Here is a 19,846-nt window from a genome sequence, read left to right on the forward strand (position 1 = left end):
CCTGTGCTGTTTGAGTGTGAAGTATTTACCCACCCTGGTAGAGGGGTCCTGCTACTGAGAATTCCTGCACAGGCAAGCATCTGAGGCTGCTTATTCCTGGTTTCCAAGTTTAAGGTATGATCAGGCCTTTTCATTAGACCTAACATCTCCCTCATGTTACAGAATGAAAACAGACTGAAGCTTAGTGTCATGATAGAAAAGGAGGTTGAGGTAGGAACTGGCTGGTAGGTGACCTCTAAGTGTGTGTCCATGATCTCCCAGTGATGGTACACCGTAGAGAATGACCCATTTGCAGTAGAGAAGAATGTGTGTTCTTCTCCTGTGGGGTGAAGAGTTCTATATGTGTTGGTTAGGTCTAGTTGGTTTATAGTATTGTTCAAGTCTTCTATTTCCTTATTGATATTCTGTCTAGATGTTCTATCCATTATTGAAAGTGGTACATTGAAGTCACCTACTATTAATGTAGAACTTTCTACTTCTTCAAATATATCAATATTTGCTTCATATATTTTGGGGCTCTGCCATTAAGTACAGATGTATTTATAATTATTAGTCTTCTTGTTGAATTGACCATGTACCAGTATATAGTGACCTTCTAACCCTTTGTAAAAGTTTTTACTTAAAATCTATTTTATTTTATATTAGTATGGCTAACTCAACTCTCTTTTTTACTATTTGCAGCAAATATTTTTTACTATTTGCAGCACTTTCAAACTATGTATGTCTTTGAATTTAAGTTGAGTCTCTTGTAAATGCATATAGTATAGCCATGCTTTTTAATCCATTCTGCCAGTCTCTGTCTTTTGACTGGAGAATTTAATCCATTTACATTTAAAGTAACTGCTGATAATGCAAGACTTTCTACTTCTACTTTGTTCTTGGTCTTTGTCTTATACAATTTTTGTGTCTCAATTCTTCTGTTAGTATCTATTTTCATATTTATTTGATTTATTTATATTTAACTCCTATATCTATAACAATCATGTTGATTGATAACCAACTAAACATCAATATCATGCACAAACAGTTCCTGTATCCCTCCATCTTCCCACTTTTTGTTGTACTTGTTAAAAAATATATCTTTATACATTCTATGTCCCAAATCATAGATTTATCATAACTTCTTATGCATTTGCATTTTTGAACCTGTAAGAAGTAAAAAGCTGGAAACGTATACCAAAAATACAATAAAACTGTACTGACATTTTAAATCACCCAAATTATTACCTTTATCACTTCATTTTTTTAGGCCACTTTGATCCACTGTCTATTTAACTTTACATTCAGTCAGAAAAACTACCTTTAGCATTGCTTGTAGGGCAGGTCTAGTGGTGACAAACTCTCTCAGCCTTTGTTTGGGAATGTCTTAATTTTAAATACAGAGAAACAATCCTTTAAAATGAAGGAGAATTTAAGATATTCTCAGATGAACAAAACTGAGATGATTTGTTGCTAGCCCCACCAAAATACTATAAGGAACCCTTTAAACTGTAATAAATGGACATGAGACAGTAACTCAAATACACAAGAAAAAATAAAGACCACTAGTAAGACCACAAATTTACACATGTAAATATGAAAGACCATGAAAATAATTTTGTTTGTACCTCTTTTTTTCTTTTTCATTCTAAGACAGTTTCCTAAAGAAACAATTGTAAATTTGTATTTTTGGGCTTATAATGTTTATATAATTTGTGTAACAATAATAACAAAGAAGAGGGAAGGAAACAGAGCTATACAGGAGCAAAGTTTTTTATACTATTGAATATAAGCTGATATCAATCCTATCTAGGTTGTTATACATTATTATCCCCAGGGCAACCACTAAGAAAATAATTTAAAAATAGGTCATAAATGACAAGAGAATTAAAATAGTAACTAGAAAGTGTCTATTTAACACAAAGGAGACAGCAGTTGAAAAATAAAGGGGGGGAAAGACATAAAACATAAAGAAAACAAATAGCAAAATGGAAATATAAGTCCCACTTCATCAGTAAATGCATTTAAATGTACATGGTTGAAATATCCCAACATGTCTAGGTGGAGGTGGCTGATATACACTGAGGACTGGGCATAGAAATGGATTAATAACTAGAGCAAACCTCACAAGGCCGTGGCAAAATGAATGCTGAGGTAGTAGCACAAACATAGTGGGGCCTCAGGACAACCATGTACTAAACCATTAAGTAAGCCTCAAAACATTTAAAAGGACTGAAAACATGTTCTCCCACCACAAATGGCAAGAAATTAGAAAACAGTAACAGAAGGAAATACGAGAAATTCACAAATATGTGGAAACTGAGCAGCATACTGCTAAATAACCAAAGTATTCTAAACCCAAATGGAATTTTTAAAATACTTATAGATGAATGAAAATGAAAACACAATGTATCAAAACTTATGAACTGCATAGGAAAATTAATAGCTGTAAATGTCTGTATTGGTCAGCCAAAGGGGTGCTGATGCAAAATACCAGAAATTGGTGGGTTCTTATAAAGGGCATGTATTTGGGGTCGGAGCTTATAGATACCAGGCCATGAAGCATAAGTTACTTCCTTCACCAAAGTCTATTTCCACGTGTTGGAGCAAAATGGCTGCTGACATCTGCCAGGGTTCAGGCTTCCAGGGTTCTTCTCTTCCCAGGTCCTGCTTCTTTCTGGGTTCAGCTCCTCTGTTTTCTCCACAAGGTCAGCTGTAGACTATGAGGCTCTCTAGACTTTGCCTCTTTCCACAAGGTCAGCTGTAGACTATCAGGCAAATGGCTCTGTCTCTCTCCCCAGGGCTTCTGCCGTGTCTAAGGAGCCATCTCTCTTCTTCTGTGTTCTCCTCCTGGCTCAGGTCCTCTCTTCCTGGGGCTGGCTTCCCTTTCTTCTGTGAGCTTACTTTCTGGGGCTCCCAGTTTAAGGCTTCAGCAGCAAACTCCAACATCAAAACCCCAACATTAAAAAACCCTCAGTGTCAAAAAGCTTCAACTCTGTCCTTTGCCATGCCTTTTATCTAATGACACCCTAATGACATGGCCCAATCAAAACCCTAATCATAACTTAATCATGCTCAGGTACAGACCAGATTATAAACATAATCCAATATCTATTTTTAGAGTTCATAACTATATCAAATTGCTACAATGTCTATATTAAAAAGGAAGAAAGATCAATAAAATTCCACCTTAGAAACTAGACAAATAAGAGCAAACAAAATCAAAGCAAGCACAGGGAAGGAAATAATAAAGATCAGAACAGAAATAAGTCAAGCAGAGAATAGAAAAACTAGAGAAAATCAATGAAACCAAAAGTTTGTGTTTGAAAAAGTCAACAAAACTGACTAACTTTACTAGACTAATGAAGAAAATATTCAAATTACTAAAGTCAGAAATGAGAAGACATTAATACCAACCTTAAATACATAAAAAGGTTAATAAGGTACTACTAAAAATAATTATATGCCAACAAATTAGATAACCTAGATAAAAATGGACAAATTTCTGGAAAAATACCAACTTCTTAAACTGATTCAAGAAGATACCAAAAATCTAAACAGACCTATAAAAAGGGAAGAGATTGAATTAATAATAAATAAAAATTCCCAGGAAGTGGATGTAGCTCAAACAATTGGGCTTGCCTCTACCGTATAGGAGGTCCAGGGTTTGATGCCAAGACCTCCTGGTGAGGGCAAGCTGGCCCACATGCAGTGCTGCCCAACACAGGGGTGCTGGCCCATGCAGAGAGGTGGTACAATAAGAAGACACAACCAAAAGACACATAGAGGGGAAATAATAAGAGACTCAGCAGACCAGGGCACTGAGGTGGCACAAGAGAATGATCACCTCTCTCCCACTCTAGAAGGTCCTAGGATCAGTTCCCAGTGCTGCCAAAAGAGAAGACAAGCAGAAAGAGAAGAACACACAGCAAATGGATACAGAGAGCAGACAATGAGGGGAGGGGAGGTAAATAAATAAATAACTAAATAAATAAATCTTCCAAAAAAAAAAAAAAACTTCCCCAAAAGCAAAGCCTGATGACTTCACTGATTAATTCTATCAGCTATCTAAGCAAGAATTAACACCAATCAATCCTTCACAATCTTTTCTGAAAAAATTGAAGAGGAGGAGCACTCCCCAATACATACTGTCAGGTCAGTATTATCCTGTTACCAAAACCAAAAAAGTTAACACAAGAAAAGGAAGTTATAAACCAATATCCTATATAAATATAAATGCAAAAATCCTCCACAAAATATTAGCAAAATGCATTAAAAAAAAACATACAGAAGAGTGTTAGGCACTATCATAAGTGAAATTTACTCCAGGAATGCAAGTTCGCTCAACATACAAAAATAAATCAATGAAGTACACCAGAATAAAGAACAAAACCACATGATCATTTTAAGAGATATAGAAGATGTAGAAGAAGATTTGACAAAATCCAAAGCCCTTTCATGTTTAGAGAGAAAAAAAAACTCAATACACTAAAAATAGAAAGGAACTTCCTGATAGAGGGCATCTAAGAAATACACAGAACTAATATCAATGTTTGCTCTTGCCATTCCAGTTCAATATTGTAATGAAGGTTCTAGCTAGAACAATTAAGGGAAAGAAAGAAAAAGGAAGGAAGGAAGGAAGGAAAGAAGAAAGGGAGGGAGGGAAGAAGATTTGGCTCAACGGATAGAGCATCTGCCTACCACATGGGAGGTCCAGGGTTCAAACCCAGGGCCTCCTGACCTACACAGGGGTGTCCCCCACCTAGGGGAACTCCATGTGCAAGGAGTGCGCCCCATGAGGAGAGCTGCCCAGCGCAAAAAAAGTGTGGCCTGCCCAGGGTGGCACCGCACACACAGAGAGCTGACGCAGCGAGATGACACAACAAAAAGAGACACAGATTCCTGGTGCCGCTAACAAGAACACAAGCAGAACACAGCCAATGGACACAGAGAGCAGACAACTGGGGTGGTGGGTTGGGAGGGTGGGGAAGGGGAGAGAAACAAATAAAAAATAAATCTTAAAAAAAAAAAGGGAAGGAGGGAGAAAATGCATACACATTGGAAAACAAGTAAAATAACTTCTATTTACAAATAACATGGTCTTGCACATAGGAAACCCTAAGCAATCACGAAAAGAAAAACTTATAACCATTAAGTTCAGCAAGGTTGAGGAATGCAAGCTTGATATACAAAAATCAATTGTATTTTCACACATTAGCAATGAACAATTCAAAAATTAAATTAGGAAACAAGTCCATTTATAATAACATAAAAAAATACTTAATAATAAAATTAACAAAAGAAGTGCAAGACTTGTGAGCCAAGCGCCTGTGTGATATATCCATATGGTGGAATATTATATTATTCCTCCATAAAAAAGAATGAAGTACGATAAATGCTGTAGCATGGATGACCCTCAAAAACATGAAGCTAGATGAAAAATCAAGTCACCATGAATTAGATTATATTTATTTCATTTATATGAAATGTCCAGAATAGGCAAATCCAAAGAAACAGAAAAGAGATTAGAAGTTGCCACAGGATGGTAGAAGGGGGAAATGGGGAATGACTGCTAATGGGTACAGAGTTTTTTTGGGGAGGTGATAGAAATATTCTGGAATAATACACGTTTTTTTTAATATCCTAAAAACCACTGAAGTGTATACTTTAAGAGGATGATTTATATAATGTGAAATATACCTCAATTTTGAAAGGGATTTTTTCTGAACCAGAGTCACACACACAAACTATTACAAAGACTGTCAGCCACCAAAGGAGTGATGATAACTGAATGCTTCTGAAAGCATTTGTCCCACGGCTTTTGACCCTCTCAGAGATGCTTCTTGCCCAAAGTTTGAATAGGGCTAAGTGTCTTTACCTCAGTGAAAATACATTAAATATCTGAAATAAGAGGACACAGGGCAATTAGTTACAAGAAATATTAAAGTGTGTAGGTAAATATGAAGATACAGGAAAATTTACATCTTTTTTATTTTTAAAGAAGCTTTACATTACGTAATTGTTACATAAAAAATATAGGAGATTCCCATATACCCCACCCCCTCTTTCTCCCACACTTTTCCACATTAACAGTATCCTTCATTAACGTGGTACATTTGTTACAATTGATGAACACATATTGAAGCACTGCTACTAACCATGGACTACAGTTTACATCATAGTTTACACTCTATTCTGCACAATTTTGTAGATTGTGACAAAATATATAATGACCTGTATCTGTCTTTGCAGTGTCATGCTGGACAATTCCAATGTCCTGAAAATGCCCCATGTTACACCTACTCTTCTCTCTCCCTCCCCTCAGAACCTCTGGTGGCCACTGCCTTTGTATCAATGGTAAAAGTTCTTCCATTGCTAGAATAATAATAAGTCTATAATAGAATAATAATAAGTCTACTTTAGTCTATTGTTCATTCCCCAATCTTAAGGATTTGGAGATGGTGATGCCCACTCTGCTTCTAATTGAGAGGGGGCTTAGATCCCATGGGGCAGATGGATGGAAGTATCTTGCTTGCAGTTGTAGACACTCTCTGTTTCCTTGGAATGGGTGTTGTCCATCATCATCTCCTTGTTAGTTGTCCTGGGTGAGTCCAATGAACTGGAGAGTAGGTGTTGCAACTCTGCTGAGAGTCAGGGCTCAGCTGGCACATGGACAGACCAAAAATTTAATTCTCTACTTTGAAGTAGAGAGGTTACATATTAATGGTTCCATTTGCTTCCTTATCAGGTTGTCCTTCCCAAACCTCTTTTGGGTAATGTTTTCTTCTTGGAAACACAAAGTTTGTGACTAGGCTCTATGGATAATAATTTTTCCAAAAATCATTCCCAGGCCCCCTAAATTAAAAAAGAAATTTTAAAAAAAATTCTATTACCATTCCAGGTGTTACCTGCAAATGCAGGCTGCCTTCATATTGATAGGAATTGTTCAGCTGTATATTGCCATGAATCAAGCAGTGGTATGTATCATCCTATCCAAAAGCGTGACCAACTGAGAGCTAGCAGGTACATCATGAATCACACATCAGAGGTTATCTGTAAAGTCCTGGATCCCGAGGGAAACATTTTTCAGGTAAAGTGCATCTTTAGTTTGGAGAGAGAGCCTGCAACTTTGCTTTTCAGATATTTCACACTAGATAGTTTCCATGTAGCTTTTACCTTAGCTGTCTTGGGATTAATCAATCACTTATTCCAATAATTGGAAAAGCAATGAATGTCTATTTTTTTAAAATTTGATTCTCAAGTGTACTTCCATGGGGGAGGGTAAGCCCAGCAAGTAGGATAGTAGAAATAAATGTTAAACCAAATAAATTTTCAGAACAGAAGGGAATAAACATTAGCAGACGTCTAAAAATAATTCCAACAAAAAGGAATGACATAAGAATGGTCTGTACCCAAGTTAAAGTGAGAGCACATCCGTGGGACAGCAGGCAACTTTGTTTGCCTAGGCAGAGAGCGCATGGGGGCAAGTACCGAGTCATGAGGGTTCTAGTGGGGCTGGAGCTGGGGAGATGGAAAGCCTCGGGAGGAGCTCGGCTGTTCTGAGCTAGAGCTCTAGCTTCTGGCCTTCAGCACCATGGCTGTCCTTTCACCATGATTTTGTACTCAGTCAAGCCCTGATGCAGCTAATTTCATTTTTGCCAATTAAATGAGACTTTTAGCAGTGTGAGATTGGGCTGCTAACAAATTTCGATTTACAATAAATGGAAATAGAAACTTCAGGCCTCAAGCCTGCTATGTTAGAACGTCTGGGTTGTTCAGTCTAAGCATTCCTCTGCGGCCTGGTACTTCTTCTTAACATCCTTACCCAGCGGCCGTCGGCCTGAACCATGCCTCTTTCAGGGAAGACCCACGACAGAGGAGAGCAACTACAATGACACTAGAACATTTTTCCCTATATTGATACAAAATGAGTTTACTTGTTTTCTACCCATGAGACCAAATTCTACCTTGGAGTCATGGAGTATAAGTCCTTTCCATGTGATTGCCCTTGAAATAGTACAATTATTATCTGAGTATCTTTTTCTCCATGTTTAAATTCCCGGTTCCTTTAACCAACCCCAGATGATAGAGTTCTGAGTCACCTCCCAATCCCAGCCGCCCTCCTCAGAATATATTCCAGTTTGTCATCCAGTTTGTTTTCACGTTCTAGGATTGATTTGTATGTAGAGACGTGCTACTAGATAGTCACTTTTACTCATGCCATCTATAATTAGTGAAAAAGACCTTACAAATAAATATCACTGATTTTCTGAATACACCAAAACATCATCTGCTTTTTCAAATTGGACCGGCAGGTAGGTAAGCTATATGACTTTTTTTTTTTTCTTTTAATTGTTTATATACTTCTTCCTTTAGGTCATGGCTGATGGTAGTACATCAACCACTTTAAGTGAAGACAATTTAGAAGACGATTTAAGTACGAACACTGCCGGCTATGATAGTTTATCATCTGTTCACCTTCATAAGAATCATCTGCAAATCTATGGTGAACATGTCCCCAGGTACAGTAATAATAATAATAGTAATAATAATAATTTTATTTTAAATTCCAATTTCAGAGAAGATTTTACCTGATTTTTTAAGTGGTTAGCTTTTTATTTTTTCAAATAGGTTTTTTGTTGTCTATGCTGATGGGTCAGGAATGGAACTTCTTCGAGACAGTGACATTGAAGAATATCTGTCTTTGGCATACGGAGAGTCAACCACTGTCGTTCTCCAAGAGCCAGTACAGGAACAACCAGGTAGACAACCCGTCCTGCCTGGAGCTCACTGTGGACCTCCCCCCTTCTCATCCACTTTACTACCCAGCCCATCCACGTGCTATCTTTTCCCTGGATTCCCCTCTGCTCAGTTTCTACACTACTTTTCACCTATCAGGCCACTTCAATCTATTTATGTACTTTTAAAATTTATATTCATATCAAACTGTATCCAAGCGTTGGCTCAATAAATTGTGTATGAATGCCTCTCCTACTTCTGAGCAGAACTCATCCATATTTAGGTAGGTACCTAGCTGCCTATTTATATGTTCATTTTATCTTGGTCGGAAAAGAAAGCATGCTATCTCTTGTAAGTTCACTGACATTTTTGACAGTGTTTCCTTGATGAATTTAGCATAACAGCAAAGTGCTTTTGATGTGCTAGAACGTCAACCTGAAATAGATGATGCTATGTAAGTTACAGTCACTGAGTCTTTATACCATTTTAATTTATTTCAAAGAAATTGGTTTGTGGTTAGAGGTTAGAAAGACTTGGTGCATCAAGTAAGAACTATTAGCATATGTGATGTTTATATTTAAACATAGATATAAACCTGCATGTTATCTGTGTACAAAAACCAATGTACTGGGGAGTGGGTGTAGCTCAATGGTTGAGCACCTGCTTCCTATGTATGAGGTCCCGGGTTCAATTCCTGTTACCTCCTAAAAACAAGCAAACAAACAATGTGCTGTGTCTAGGTTTATGTGTCTGTTTCTTTTTACCTTTTCTCCTTTTCTCTATTTGGTGGGATATATTTTGGGTGCATTTATGAATAAACCTGCCTCTCTGTGCACTTCTATCTTGTAGTATACTCATACATAATGCAATATATCTCACTCTGCGGATATGGAGAGTGGAGGGCTCTGACTGGCTGTGCAATGCATGTGTGCAACTGTACGAAGAATAAGACATCATCACAAATTCTTTTGTCCATCAGGCATTTAACTAATATGTACTTGGCAACCCACCAGTGGGCTCTTAACCCTGGCTAGGTGTTAGGAATGCAGTGCTGAGCTAAGACAAGCATGGGCCTCGCTGTCATGGAACTTACAGTGTAATGGGAGAAGTAAACATTAATTACATAGTCACACAAATAACAGTAATTATAAATTAGGATGAGATCTTTGAACATGTTTCTATGAGAGCACTTAGCAGAAGCACACGGCACAGGCTAGACGGCTTCCCCAGAGACCCTTGAGCCAAGAAGTGGTGCGTGAGTAAAGGTTAACTAAGGCGAGAGGGAAAGCGTTCATGGAAGAGAGGATACATAGCAGGAAGCATTTAAGAAAAGAAAAAAAGAAAAGGCAAAGTAGCTGAAGCATGGAGAGGGAGATCACACAAGTTGGCTCAGAGACCAGAAATTGTTAAGGACTTCTGTTTTAATCTATGAGCAATGAGAAGCCAAAGAGGAGTTTTAATTGTGGACTAACATCATCGGTCACTCTGGCTGCAGGGGCAAGTCCATTCACAGAGTAGGCATGGGGAGAAAAGCTGGTTGCTGCTGTAGTTCAGAGCAGGATCTCTCTGAGGCAAAGGGTGTTGCTGTGGTCTAGGGTAGGGACAGTGGAGGGGTCAGTAATGGGTGGACTCAAGAAATGCTCAGTGGTGGATCTCAGAGGACTTAGTGATGGTTCTCCCTTGCCAATCAATACTCCTGAGTGTCCTAAATCCAGGCTCTAGAGGGTGCAGTGATACAGTGTCCTTCTCCTAGTTAGATTGTCAGGTCCTTAAGCATAATCACTGCACCTCACTTTTAACTCTATGTAGACAGCAGTTCAACACATGTTTCTTGAATTAGTGAATTCCTAGTGAATTTTTCAGAATAACTTTGATGGACAAATGTTTTTCTAATAACTGTCTTTGAACCAGGTGCCCTGAGCATCACCGTCCTTCGCCCTTTCCATGAAGCATCACCATGGCTAATGAAGAAAGAATTAGATACAATCATTCCTCCTAATCTCCAGTCGAGGTCATGGGAGATGTTTCCCTCAGTTGAGGTATGCATTTTTCTGCTGAGAAGTTACTTTATTTGCATATCTATCCATCAGTGGACCAGAGTCTCAGGCCTCCTTCCATATATTCATATATTTTCATCCATATATAAATTGTAATGGATGTGAGGAGTTCTTCATTTGAAGATTTTAACATTCTTATTGCAGATTTGAACATTATCCTATAATATAAAAATGTCTACCCCGGATAATCAATCCATGTTTATTCTATCTCCCTTACTGTGGAATAACTGATATTATGCAATACAACATCTCCCCTTCCACCATCCCTTCTTCATTAATTTTAACACACAATTTTAGGTCTTTCATGTTCCTTTTTACCTTTACAAATTAAAAATGCACCAACTGAGCATATAATAATAATGTGATTGCCACAGGAATTTCCAACTGTAATGTTAGAAAGTAAGCATAGTAATAGTGTCATATTACAGACGTCCCACTAAAAGAATTTTAGAGAATGAAAAAAAAATTTTTTTGGCAAGAATCATGAAGTCCTGTATTTTGCAAGATTTTTCATTGCATTTAGCAAGCAATTTATGTAAGATGCCCCGTCTATCATCGGATATTGAGCTATTAAGTCAGTGGAGACATTGGTTATATGAATAGAGAGATGCTAGTGTTAAGTGAGGAGAATAACGCTCTTGTGTGGGGATGACTTTTGCTTCCCTATTCAATCTTGTAACAGCGAGGTGCAGATCTGAACGCTTAGATAGCAAGGACCTCCCACCCGGATGGTTTTGTTTGGTGACTGTCATCAATGTGGTAAGATGGAGCTGGCCTGCATTCTTGTCCACTCACTAATGTGGTTTGGGACGAGTCACACTGGACCTCTCTTTCCTTATCTGGAATAGGAGGAGCCTACACCAAATGGCTCACTAAAGCCATATCCAGGTTGGAAGTGCGATGCTACGACAACAGTACACACCATATCTGAGATTGATGAAGAAAGTTTGTTTTTTGCTCTGAATCTCTAATGCCTGGCAGGAGCGGCCCAGTTCAGACATGCGCCTGGGTGGTTAGCACTGGCCAGGCCACACTGAATAGCAAATTGAAATGAAGTGAAGGCACACTTCAGGACATAGGGTGCTAAGCCACCCGCTCTAGAAAATCAATTATAAGGATAACAGAGCTACGGGTCTACCCTAAGGCAGAAATTTCTGCCCAAGAGATGCAGAGAAGGCTTTGGAGGCTTGCTTAATCCAGAGTGAGCTCAAAGATGGCCCAGCTCCATGGGATAAATTCTCTCTCAAAGAATCTCTCTAGGTCAAAATGAACATGGAGCCAGAAAACTCAAGACGCTTAATTCCAAACCCATGCCTTAGGCTACTGTGCTCACTGAGGAGCAGGTTCACCCCTTTGGCATAAACCAGGATGCTGCTGCAGTATTCTGGCACAGCATTGCTTAGCATGCCCCCTAAATGCTGTCCTCGAGGCAGCAGGGTTTTAAAATATCCAGATTCTTGGTAACATATATAAAGAGGAAGCTTGCTCAGTTCTCTTATCAATTTTTTCCTTAGTTTGTGGTAGTTTCTGAGGACAGAGATAATTTTTTCCCCACCTTTGTATTCCCTAACAAATGATTCCTAGTGTAATATCAACATATAAGTACTCATTAAAATTTTTTTCTAATGTTAAAGTATTGTGATTTCTTTGGTGATTGTTTCGCTTTGTTTGGTTTTGTTAACAGAAAAAAACTCCAGGGCCTCCATTTGGCACTCATATTTGGAGGGGCCTTTCCATTGGGTCCAAGCAACTAGCCAGTACCCCGGCCCCTATCCTCAAGAGCCCCAGTGTGCTACAGATCCGTCAGTTCATCCAGCACGAGGTCATTCAGAACGAGCTGAAGCTGAGGCTACAGATTTCCCTGAAGGTAACGGAATCCAGGGAACCCGGCCCAGAAGAACCAGGAACAGGGCAATCATTCCTTTCGGTTTCCTAAGGATCCATCCTGAAATTATATAATGTTACAATCTTCAATACAATGCACAAATGTCAGTCTTCCAGAGAGTAGAAGGTTGAGATGTAGAAAATATTTACTGGCTCACTGAAGGCAGAGGAATCATTAAGAGGCCCAAAAGACTTTGAGAAGATAAGTAACTTTTGTATGTGATTACTCTGTGGAGTTCTCCTCTCTGGTGATACAGAAAACTGGTCTAGTAACCTCTGGAAAAAGATAGATCCACATATTAATCTACTACTTGTCAATGGAAGAAAAGGATTGTTGGTTTTGGAAGTGGGCTATTTGTATTTATAAATATTGAGTATTTTTACAACATCTCACTTTGTACTTTAACTCCCTCAGAGTAACTCTGTTTATGATTATATACCCAGTACCTGTTATAGAGCAGGGGATTATTAAATATTTGTGCAAAAAAATGAAGCATGTTTTCCTTGGAAGCAAGGGATTGGACTAAGCATCTTACATGTGTAGGTAGACTCCTAAGCATTAGTCTCTGAAAGGGCCCATCTAACCCAATTGTTGATGTCATGGATGAGGCACAGTTAGAAGCAGGGCCCCCGGGAGATCCCCAGGCAGTTCTGACACCTGAGGGCCTTCAAGCTCTGCTTTGGTACTTCTCAGGTCTTCGTCTCATTGATATATCAAGGAAAAGACTGCAGATGGCTTGGCCAGTAACTGGTTGTTGAGAGCTCTGACCTTCTGTGTTCTTAATCCCTTTGTAATTGATGTTGGCTCTTTTGGTGTCTCTCCCTACCCTATTCCTGGCTTTTGTCAATTTGTTTTATTCTGCTGACCTAGGATTATATAAACCATATTCTAAAGAAAGAAGACGAGCTGCAGGAAATGACAGTTAAAGATTCCAGAACTGAGGAGGAGAGGGGCAACGCCGCAGACCTCCTTAAGCTCGTCATGGTGAGGAAGAAATGGTTTCCACGCCAATGTTCTGGCTGTTGCTTCATAGTTACGGCAAAACAGCCCAAGTAACAGCAATTTCTCCAACCCTCTGAAACGTTTGCTCCCTCCTTATGATTTCTCATTTCTGTGGAAATCTGATGCCTTATGCATTGAATTTGCCAAAAGCCTTTTAAAGTTCCTCCTTTGATCATAAATAATTCTTAAGAGACTTAAATAAGTTTTTATTGACTACAGAAAAATTGATATTCACTGAAATGTTGAATGAATGAATGAACGAATGAATGAATGAATGAAATGGTAAGAATGGAAAAAGAAAATGTGGTTTCCATACTTTAAAATGATTTCCATTTTTAAACATTCTTTAAGTGAAAAGAATAGCTAAAAAGAAATCAAATAAATTTTGTATTGTTGTTAAAAATGAATTCTTTTATCATGATTTTCAACAAGATTATTTTGAGCAAACAAAGTGAATTTTGTATGTAATATCATCATTATTAAGTAATTCTATCTTCATTTCAGTCTTTCCCTAAAATAGAGGAAACTACAAAAAGTCATGTAACCGAAGGTAACTGGCATTTAATAATTTTCTGAAATATATTTACAAATTTCAAAAGGAACATGCTTAAACACACTTATCGTCATTCTTTGATCTGATAGCAAAGCTCCATGTAAATATCTCTGTTCTAGTATTAGCCATCTTATATTATAATGATTTATTCATATATTTGATTCTGCCTAAAATATAAGACACTTGAGAACAATGATTGCTTCTAATTCAACTTTAACTTTCATCCATTGAATGAGAAGAAGTTGACAGTTGACTTTTATGTTAATCTCAATTATTTAGAATCTAGTCAAAAGCAAGAAGGAAAAACCAACCAAGCAGCATCTCCCTTCCCCACTGCCCCCCAGCTCTCTCACACATACACACACAGAACTCCTGAGCAACCACGGTTATCACCAAATCCTTGCACTGTTTTGCATACTATGAAGCTCATAAGATCTACTCTTGGAAGAGATCCTCATTGAAAGCATATTTATTTGAAAGAAAATAAAAAGAAAACAGAAAAAGGAAAGGAAAAAAGAAAAACAAAGCATATTTATTTGTAAATAAAAAGTAAACTTGGTTATATGGTTTCATATCCCATAACAGAGAAGCAGTGGAGTTTTTTGTTTTGTTTTGTTTTCTTCTTTCTTTTTGACCATTTGGCAAAGGTCAGAAACTGGTGGGCATGGGGCCTCATTCAGTCCAGAGATGTGCCTTATGTCATTTACAGTATTGCTTGCACAGTTGGGTTTTACTTTGGGGGAGGGGGGTTGTTGTCTTATTTTTTTTCTTCTCTTGAACTGTCCCATTACCATGTGGTGACATTTGGCTGAAGGTGATTAGCTGCCTCCCCTTTAGAATGACTATGGGTGGAAGAGCCCATCACAATCCCAGTGTCTTCCTGTTTTCACACTAGCTGTCCGTCTTTTATCTGGGTGGCCCCTGTAGTAGAATTGCCAGATTTAGCAAGTAAAAATACAGGAGGCTCGGTTAAACTTGAATTTCAACTAAATATCAAATCATTTTTAAGTTTGTCCCATGCAACATTTTATCGGCCAATCCTACCCTGTAGGCATTTGAATTTGTAACCTGTCCCACAAAGAAACAGACACAATGGAGGTAAGCTCATGGGATTCCCAATATTGAAGAAATTTTAAAAATAAATTAATAAATAAACAAATACACGCAGGATTCAAACTGCCACTTACATGCATACATACAGCTGCCCCTGACATGTTGGTAGTGGTGACCCAAAGTCAACACTCCCCAAAGTATTTGCTAGAACACTAGTCTAGAATACAGCTGCACCAAAAAGAAATCTTTTTTGTGTGATTAAATAAGTTTGGGTAATGTTGCATATTGTCTTAGTTTCTTAGAAAACAACAATGTACCTTTCCTTAACTAATTAGAAGGGCAAAAATGCCCTACAATAACTAAATATATTTAATCTTGTGCAAATCAATGTTTCCCAAGCTCAAAATATAACCATGGAACATGTAACCTCTTTTTAAATTAAAAAATCTCCTAACATCCCATACAGACCATGTTCTGTGGAATAAACTCTGAGAATCACTGGACAAATTATCAGGCAATCACTGTATTATGTTTATATGCTTAGATTCAGGGAGCAAGGAAATGTTTAGAAAAACAATTCAGATAAAATGGTTTCTATTTTTTTAAAGTTTTGATGCTTTGGATATGAGTTAATTCAATTAGGTAGAACACTGCTTCCCCTAATGATGTGGCATAAATGAGGTGTTATTACATTTTACATTTTGACTATAAGATGCATGTTCTCTAGTAAGATGTTCTATAAAAGTTGCCTGTTGGATTTCAGCTTGGTTATGCAAACTCTAGTAAGCACTTGATAGATTAAATGCAGGTTCTTAAAAAATGTACTGATTGTGTGTGGTGCTGTAAAGAAGTGAGGATAAAAGTTGAATGCATCTATTTTTAAAGTTGCAGCCCATCTAACCAATTTATACAAGGAATCTTTGGTCACTGCTCCAGAATGTTCACCAGAAACGTTTACTAAAGATTTCTTCGAAAAGAAATGGAGGTAAGCTGATCCAATACTATGTTCCAATTAGTATCAAGCATACTAATTAAGTAATGGAGACATGTAGTGCCCTAACTATCAGTGTACTCACAGTGCTTCATCTCCCACACTGTTAACACATTATCCTGCAGCGGTGCTACTTCTTACTGTGTGTATGCCGAGAGCAAGTGTGTTGGGCCCTTTTTCATTAATTATGTTTTCCTTTCCTCTTACATAGGCATACAAAAGCATCAAAGCGATGGAAAGAAAATATGGAACAAAGGAGGTAACTTTATCCAGAAGTATACATAAGCATGTGAAAAGCCCCATTGTGGTAGAGCCATAGAATCTTAGAGTGCGCTAGTCTGAAGAGTCCTCACCACCCAGGCTGCTAGCTGTTATTTGAATCTCTACTACTTTTCTGCCAAGTAGTCATTCGACTTCGTGTGACAACTTCTGTGTGAAAAACCGCTTTGACTGTTAGGCAGAGCCTCTTCCTCTCCTAAGCAAGAAAGCTCTCAAGGTCCTCGCTGGGCTTTCGTAATCCAATAAATATTCTGGAACTTAATGTGGAACTGAGTCGTGAGCGTTCACGGATTCTTGTAATTCATTCCTTGTTATGGCCAAATAATATTCCATTGTATGGCTAGTCATACTTTGTTTGTCCTTCTGTCTGTTGATGACATTATACATAAACATTTGTGTACGAGTTTGTTTGTAGACACACATTTATACCTAGGAGTGGAATTTCTGGGTCATACGGTAACTCTGTGTGTTCAATCGTTTGAGGAACTGCCAGACTGTTTTCCAACATGGTTGGACCATTGTACTTTCCACCACCACTGTGTAAGGGTTCTGGTTTTCCCATATCCTCAGCAACACTTGTTGTGACCTGACATTTTCATCTAGTCATACTCCTGAGTGTGTGGCAGTATCACATTGTGGTTTTGGTTCGGATTTCCCTGATGACTTCAAGCTTCCTTTCATGTGCTCATTGACCATTTGTATATCTTTTTTGGAGCAATGTCTATTCAGATCCTTTGCCCAATTTTTTTTTTTAAGTTTTTACTGTTTTTGTTTTTGTTTTTAAAGATTTATTATTTATTTCTCTCCCCTTCCCCCCACCCCGTTGTCTGTTCTATTTGCTGCGTCTTCTTTGTCTGCTTCTGTTGTCAGCGGCACGGGATTCTGTTTCTTTTTGCTGTGTCATCTTGTTGTGTCATTTCTCCGTGTGGGCGGTGCTATTCTTAGGCAGGCTGCACTTTTCTTTCGCGCTGGGTGGCTCTCCTTACGGGGTGCACTCCTTGCGCATGGGGCTCCCCTATGCGGGGACACCCCTGCGTGGCAGGGCACTCCTTGCGCGCATCAGCACTGCGCATGGGCCAGCTCCACACGGGTCAAGGAGGCCCGGGGTTTGAATCACGGACCTCCCATGTGGTAGACGGATGCCCTAACCACTGGGCCAAGTCCGCCGCCCCAATTTTTAATTAGTTGTCTTATTATTGAGTTGTCAGAATTGTTTATATAGTCTAGATACAAGTCCCTTATCAGACATATGATTTGCAAATATTTTCTCTCATTCCATTAGCTGTCTTATCAGTTTCCTGGTGGTGTTATTTGAAATCCAAAAGTGTTTAATTTTTATGATGTCCAATTTATCAATTTTTCCTTTGTTGCTCATGGTTTTGGTGTCATATGAAAGAATCCTTTACCAAATCCAAAGTCATAAAAACTACTACGATTTCTTCAAAGAGTTTTATAGTTTTTGTACTTACTTTTAGGACTTTGATCCATTTTGAGTAAATTTTTTTACATGATGAGAGGTAAGGGTCCAAATTCATTCTTCTGCATGAGGCTATCCATTTGTTCCAGAACTACTTATTGCAAAGATTATTCTTTCCTAATTCTTAATGAAAATCAGTTCACCATAGATACAAGAGTTTATTTCTGGACTCTCCATTCTATTTCATTAGTCTGTGTGTCTACCCATGAACGAGTACCATACAGTCTTAATTACCATTGCTTTATAGTAAATTTTGGGATTGGGAACTTCTCCAGCTTTATTCTTCTTTTTCAGGTTGTTCTGGCTATTCTGTATCACTTGTAATTTCATATGGGTTTTTTTTTCAGATTTTCTTCATTTTTTTTTAAATTAGAAAAGTTATGAGCTTACAAAACAAGCATGCATAATGTGCAGAATTCCCGTACATCACTTCTTCATGAAAACCTTACATTGTTGTGGAACATTTGTTACAGATTATGAAAGACCATGATCAGACTATTACCACTAACTACAGTCCATAGCATACACTTGGTATATTTTTTCCATACACCCCCTATTATTAATACTATGTACTAGTATTGTACATTTGTTATAACTCATGAGAGAACACTCTCATATTTTACTGTTAACCACAGTCCATCTTTCACCACATGGTTCATTGTGATATACAATACCTTATATATTCTATCCAAAGTTTACACTCAGGGGCTCTCACTTTCATCTCAGAGTTCTGCAGTCATCATCCCAGTAAACCTTTGAATGTTTTCCTTAGTCCAAAAGAAAAAATTCCATACCCCCCATTACTGACCCTTAGCGTTGATATATTACCTTTTTTAACAATGATGCAAAAATATTACAATATTGCTATTAACTATAGTCCATAAGTTACATTAATTGTATTTTTCCCATGCATCACTATATTCTTAAAACCTTGTAATAGTGACGTACGTTAGTTCTAGTTCATAGAAGAACATTATTGTGTTTGTATTAACCACAATCCTCAACCACCTTTAGGTTCGCTGTGTTATTCAGTCCCTAGATTACTCTCTTGACTTCTTTCAATTGACATTTACATCCCTAGTCTACCCCTTTTAGCCACAATCCCATTTATAAACAGTTGTGTTATTTATACTCACTATAATGTGTTACCATCAAGTGTATCCATTTCCACACTTTTACAGTCAAGCTAACTGAAAATTCTATATCATTAAGCATCAGAACCCCTTCTCAGTCCTCATCCCATCTCCTAGTAACCTATAGTTTAGGTTTTAACTCCATCTGTTTATTCTTCATATTTAGTTTATATTAGTGAGACCATATAATATTTGTTCTTTTGTGTCTGCCTTATTTCACTTAGCATAATGTCCTCAAGGTTCATCCATCCTATCATGTTTCCCAATTTCATTTCTTCTTATGGCAGCATACTATTCCATCATATGTATGTATCACATTTTGTTTATCCATTCTTTGGTTGATTGGACACTTAGGATTGGACTTTAGCCTACTGAATTTACTAATTAGCAGCTGAAATCAGTGCCCAACCATCTCTTCCTCATTGTGAAATGGAGCTTCCAAACTCAGCCAGAGACTAGCCCAAGGCAACCTGTGCCCCAGCCGAGGGTGGGCTCTGGCCTCCACAGTGTGGAGCACTCTCCTCACAAATCTTCGTTGCAGATGGGCAATCTACTCCTTCCGTTCTTCCAAGGATGTTGCAGGATTGCTCTTCTGTCTCCTGGGCCCCCCAAACAGGTGACTGAGATAGTTCTGGGTGGTTACTAACTGCCCTGTAGGACAAGCTGACTCTTGGGAGTGCCTTAATCTGCCAATCTGC

The 19,846-nt window shown here is 38.1% G+C and overlaps 1 protein-coding gene across 4 annotated transcripts in view; it reads left to right on the plus strand.

Moving 5' to 3' along the window:
* SPAG17 (sperm associated antigen 17) overlaps nucleotides 1-19,846 on the plus strand; it is a 284,808-nt gene that overhangs the window by 218,428 nt on the left and 46,534 nt on the right. For all 4 annotated transcript variants that reach the window (XM_058302965.2, XM_058302966.2, XM_058302967.2 and 1 more), the window contains 9 exons: nucleotides 6,881-7,069; nucleotides 8,356-8,501; nucleotides 8,611-8,741; nucleotides 10,630-10,757; nucleotides 12,460-12,642; nucleotides 13,531-13,644; nucleotides 14,167-14,212; nucleotides 16,154-16,253; nucleotides 16,471-16,518. In XM_058302965.2, coding sequence (XP_058158948.1) covers nucleotides 6,881-7,069; nucleotides 8,356-8,501; nucleotides 8,611-8,741; nucleotides 10,630-10,757; nucleotides 12,460-12,642; nucleotides 13,531-13,644; nucleotides 14,167-14,212; nucleotides 16,154-16,253; nucleotides 16,471-16,518 — 1,085 coding nt within the window. The remainder of the gene's footprint in view (nucleotides 1-6,880; nucleotides 7,070-8,355; nucleotides 8,502-8,610; nucleotides 8,742-10,629; nucleotides 10,758-12,459; nucleotides 12,643-13,530; nucleotides 13,645-14,166; nucleotides 14,213-16,153; nucleotides 16,254-16,470; nucleotides 16,519-19,846) is intronic.

This window comes from Dasypus novemcinctus, chromosome 9 (assembly GCF_030445035.2).
Source record: "Dasypus novemcinctus isolate mDasNov1 chromosome 9, mDasNov1.1.hap2, whole genome shotgun sequence".
Classification (NCBI taxonomy): domain Eukaryota; kingdom Metazoa; phylum Chordata; class Mammalia; order Cingulata; family Dasypodidae; genus Dasypus; species Dasypus novemcinctus.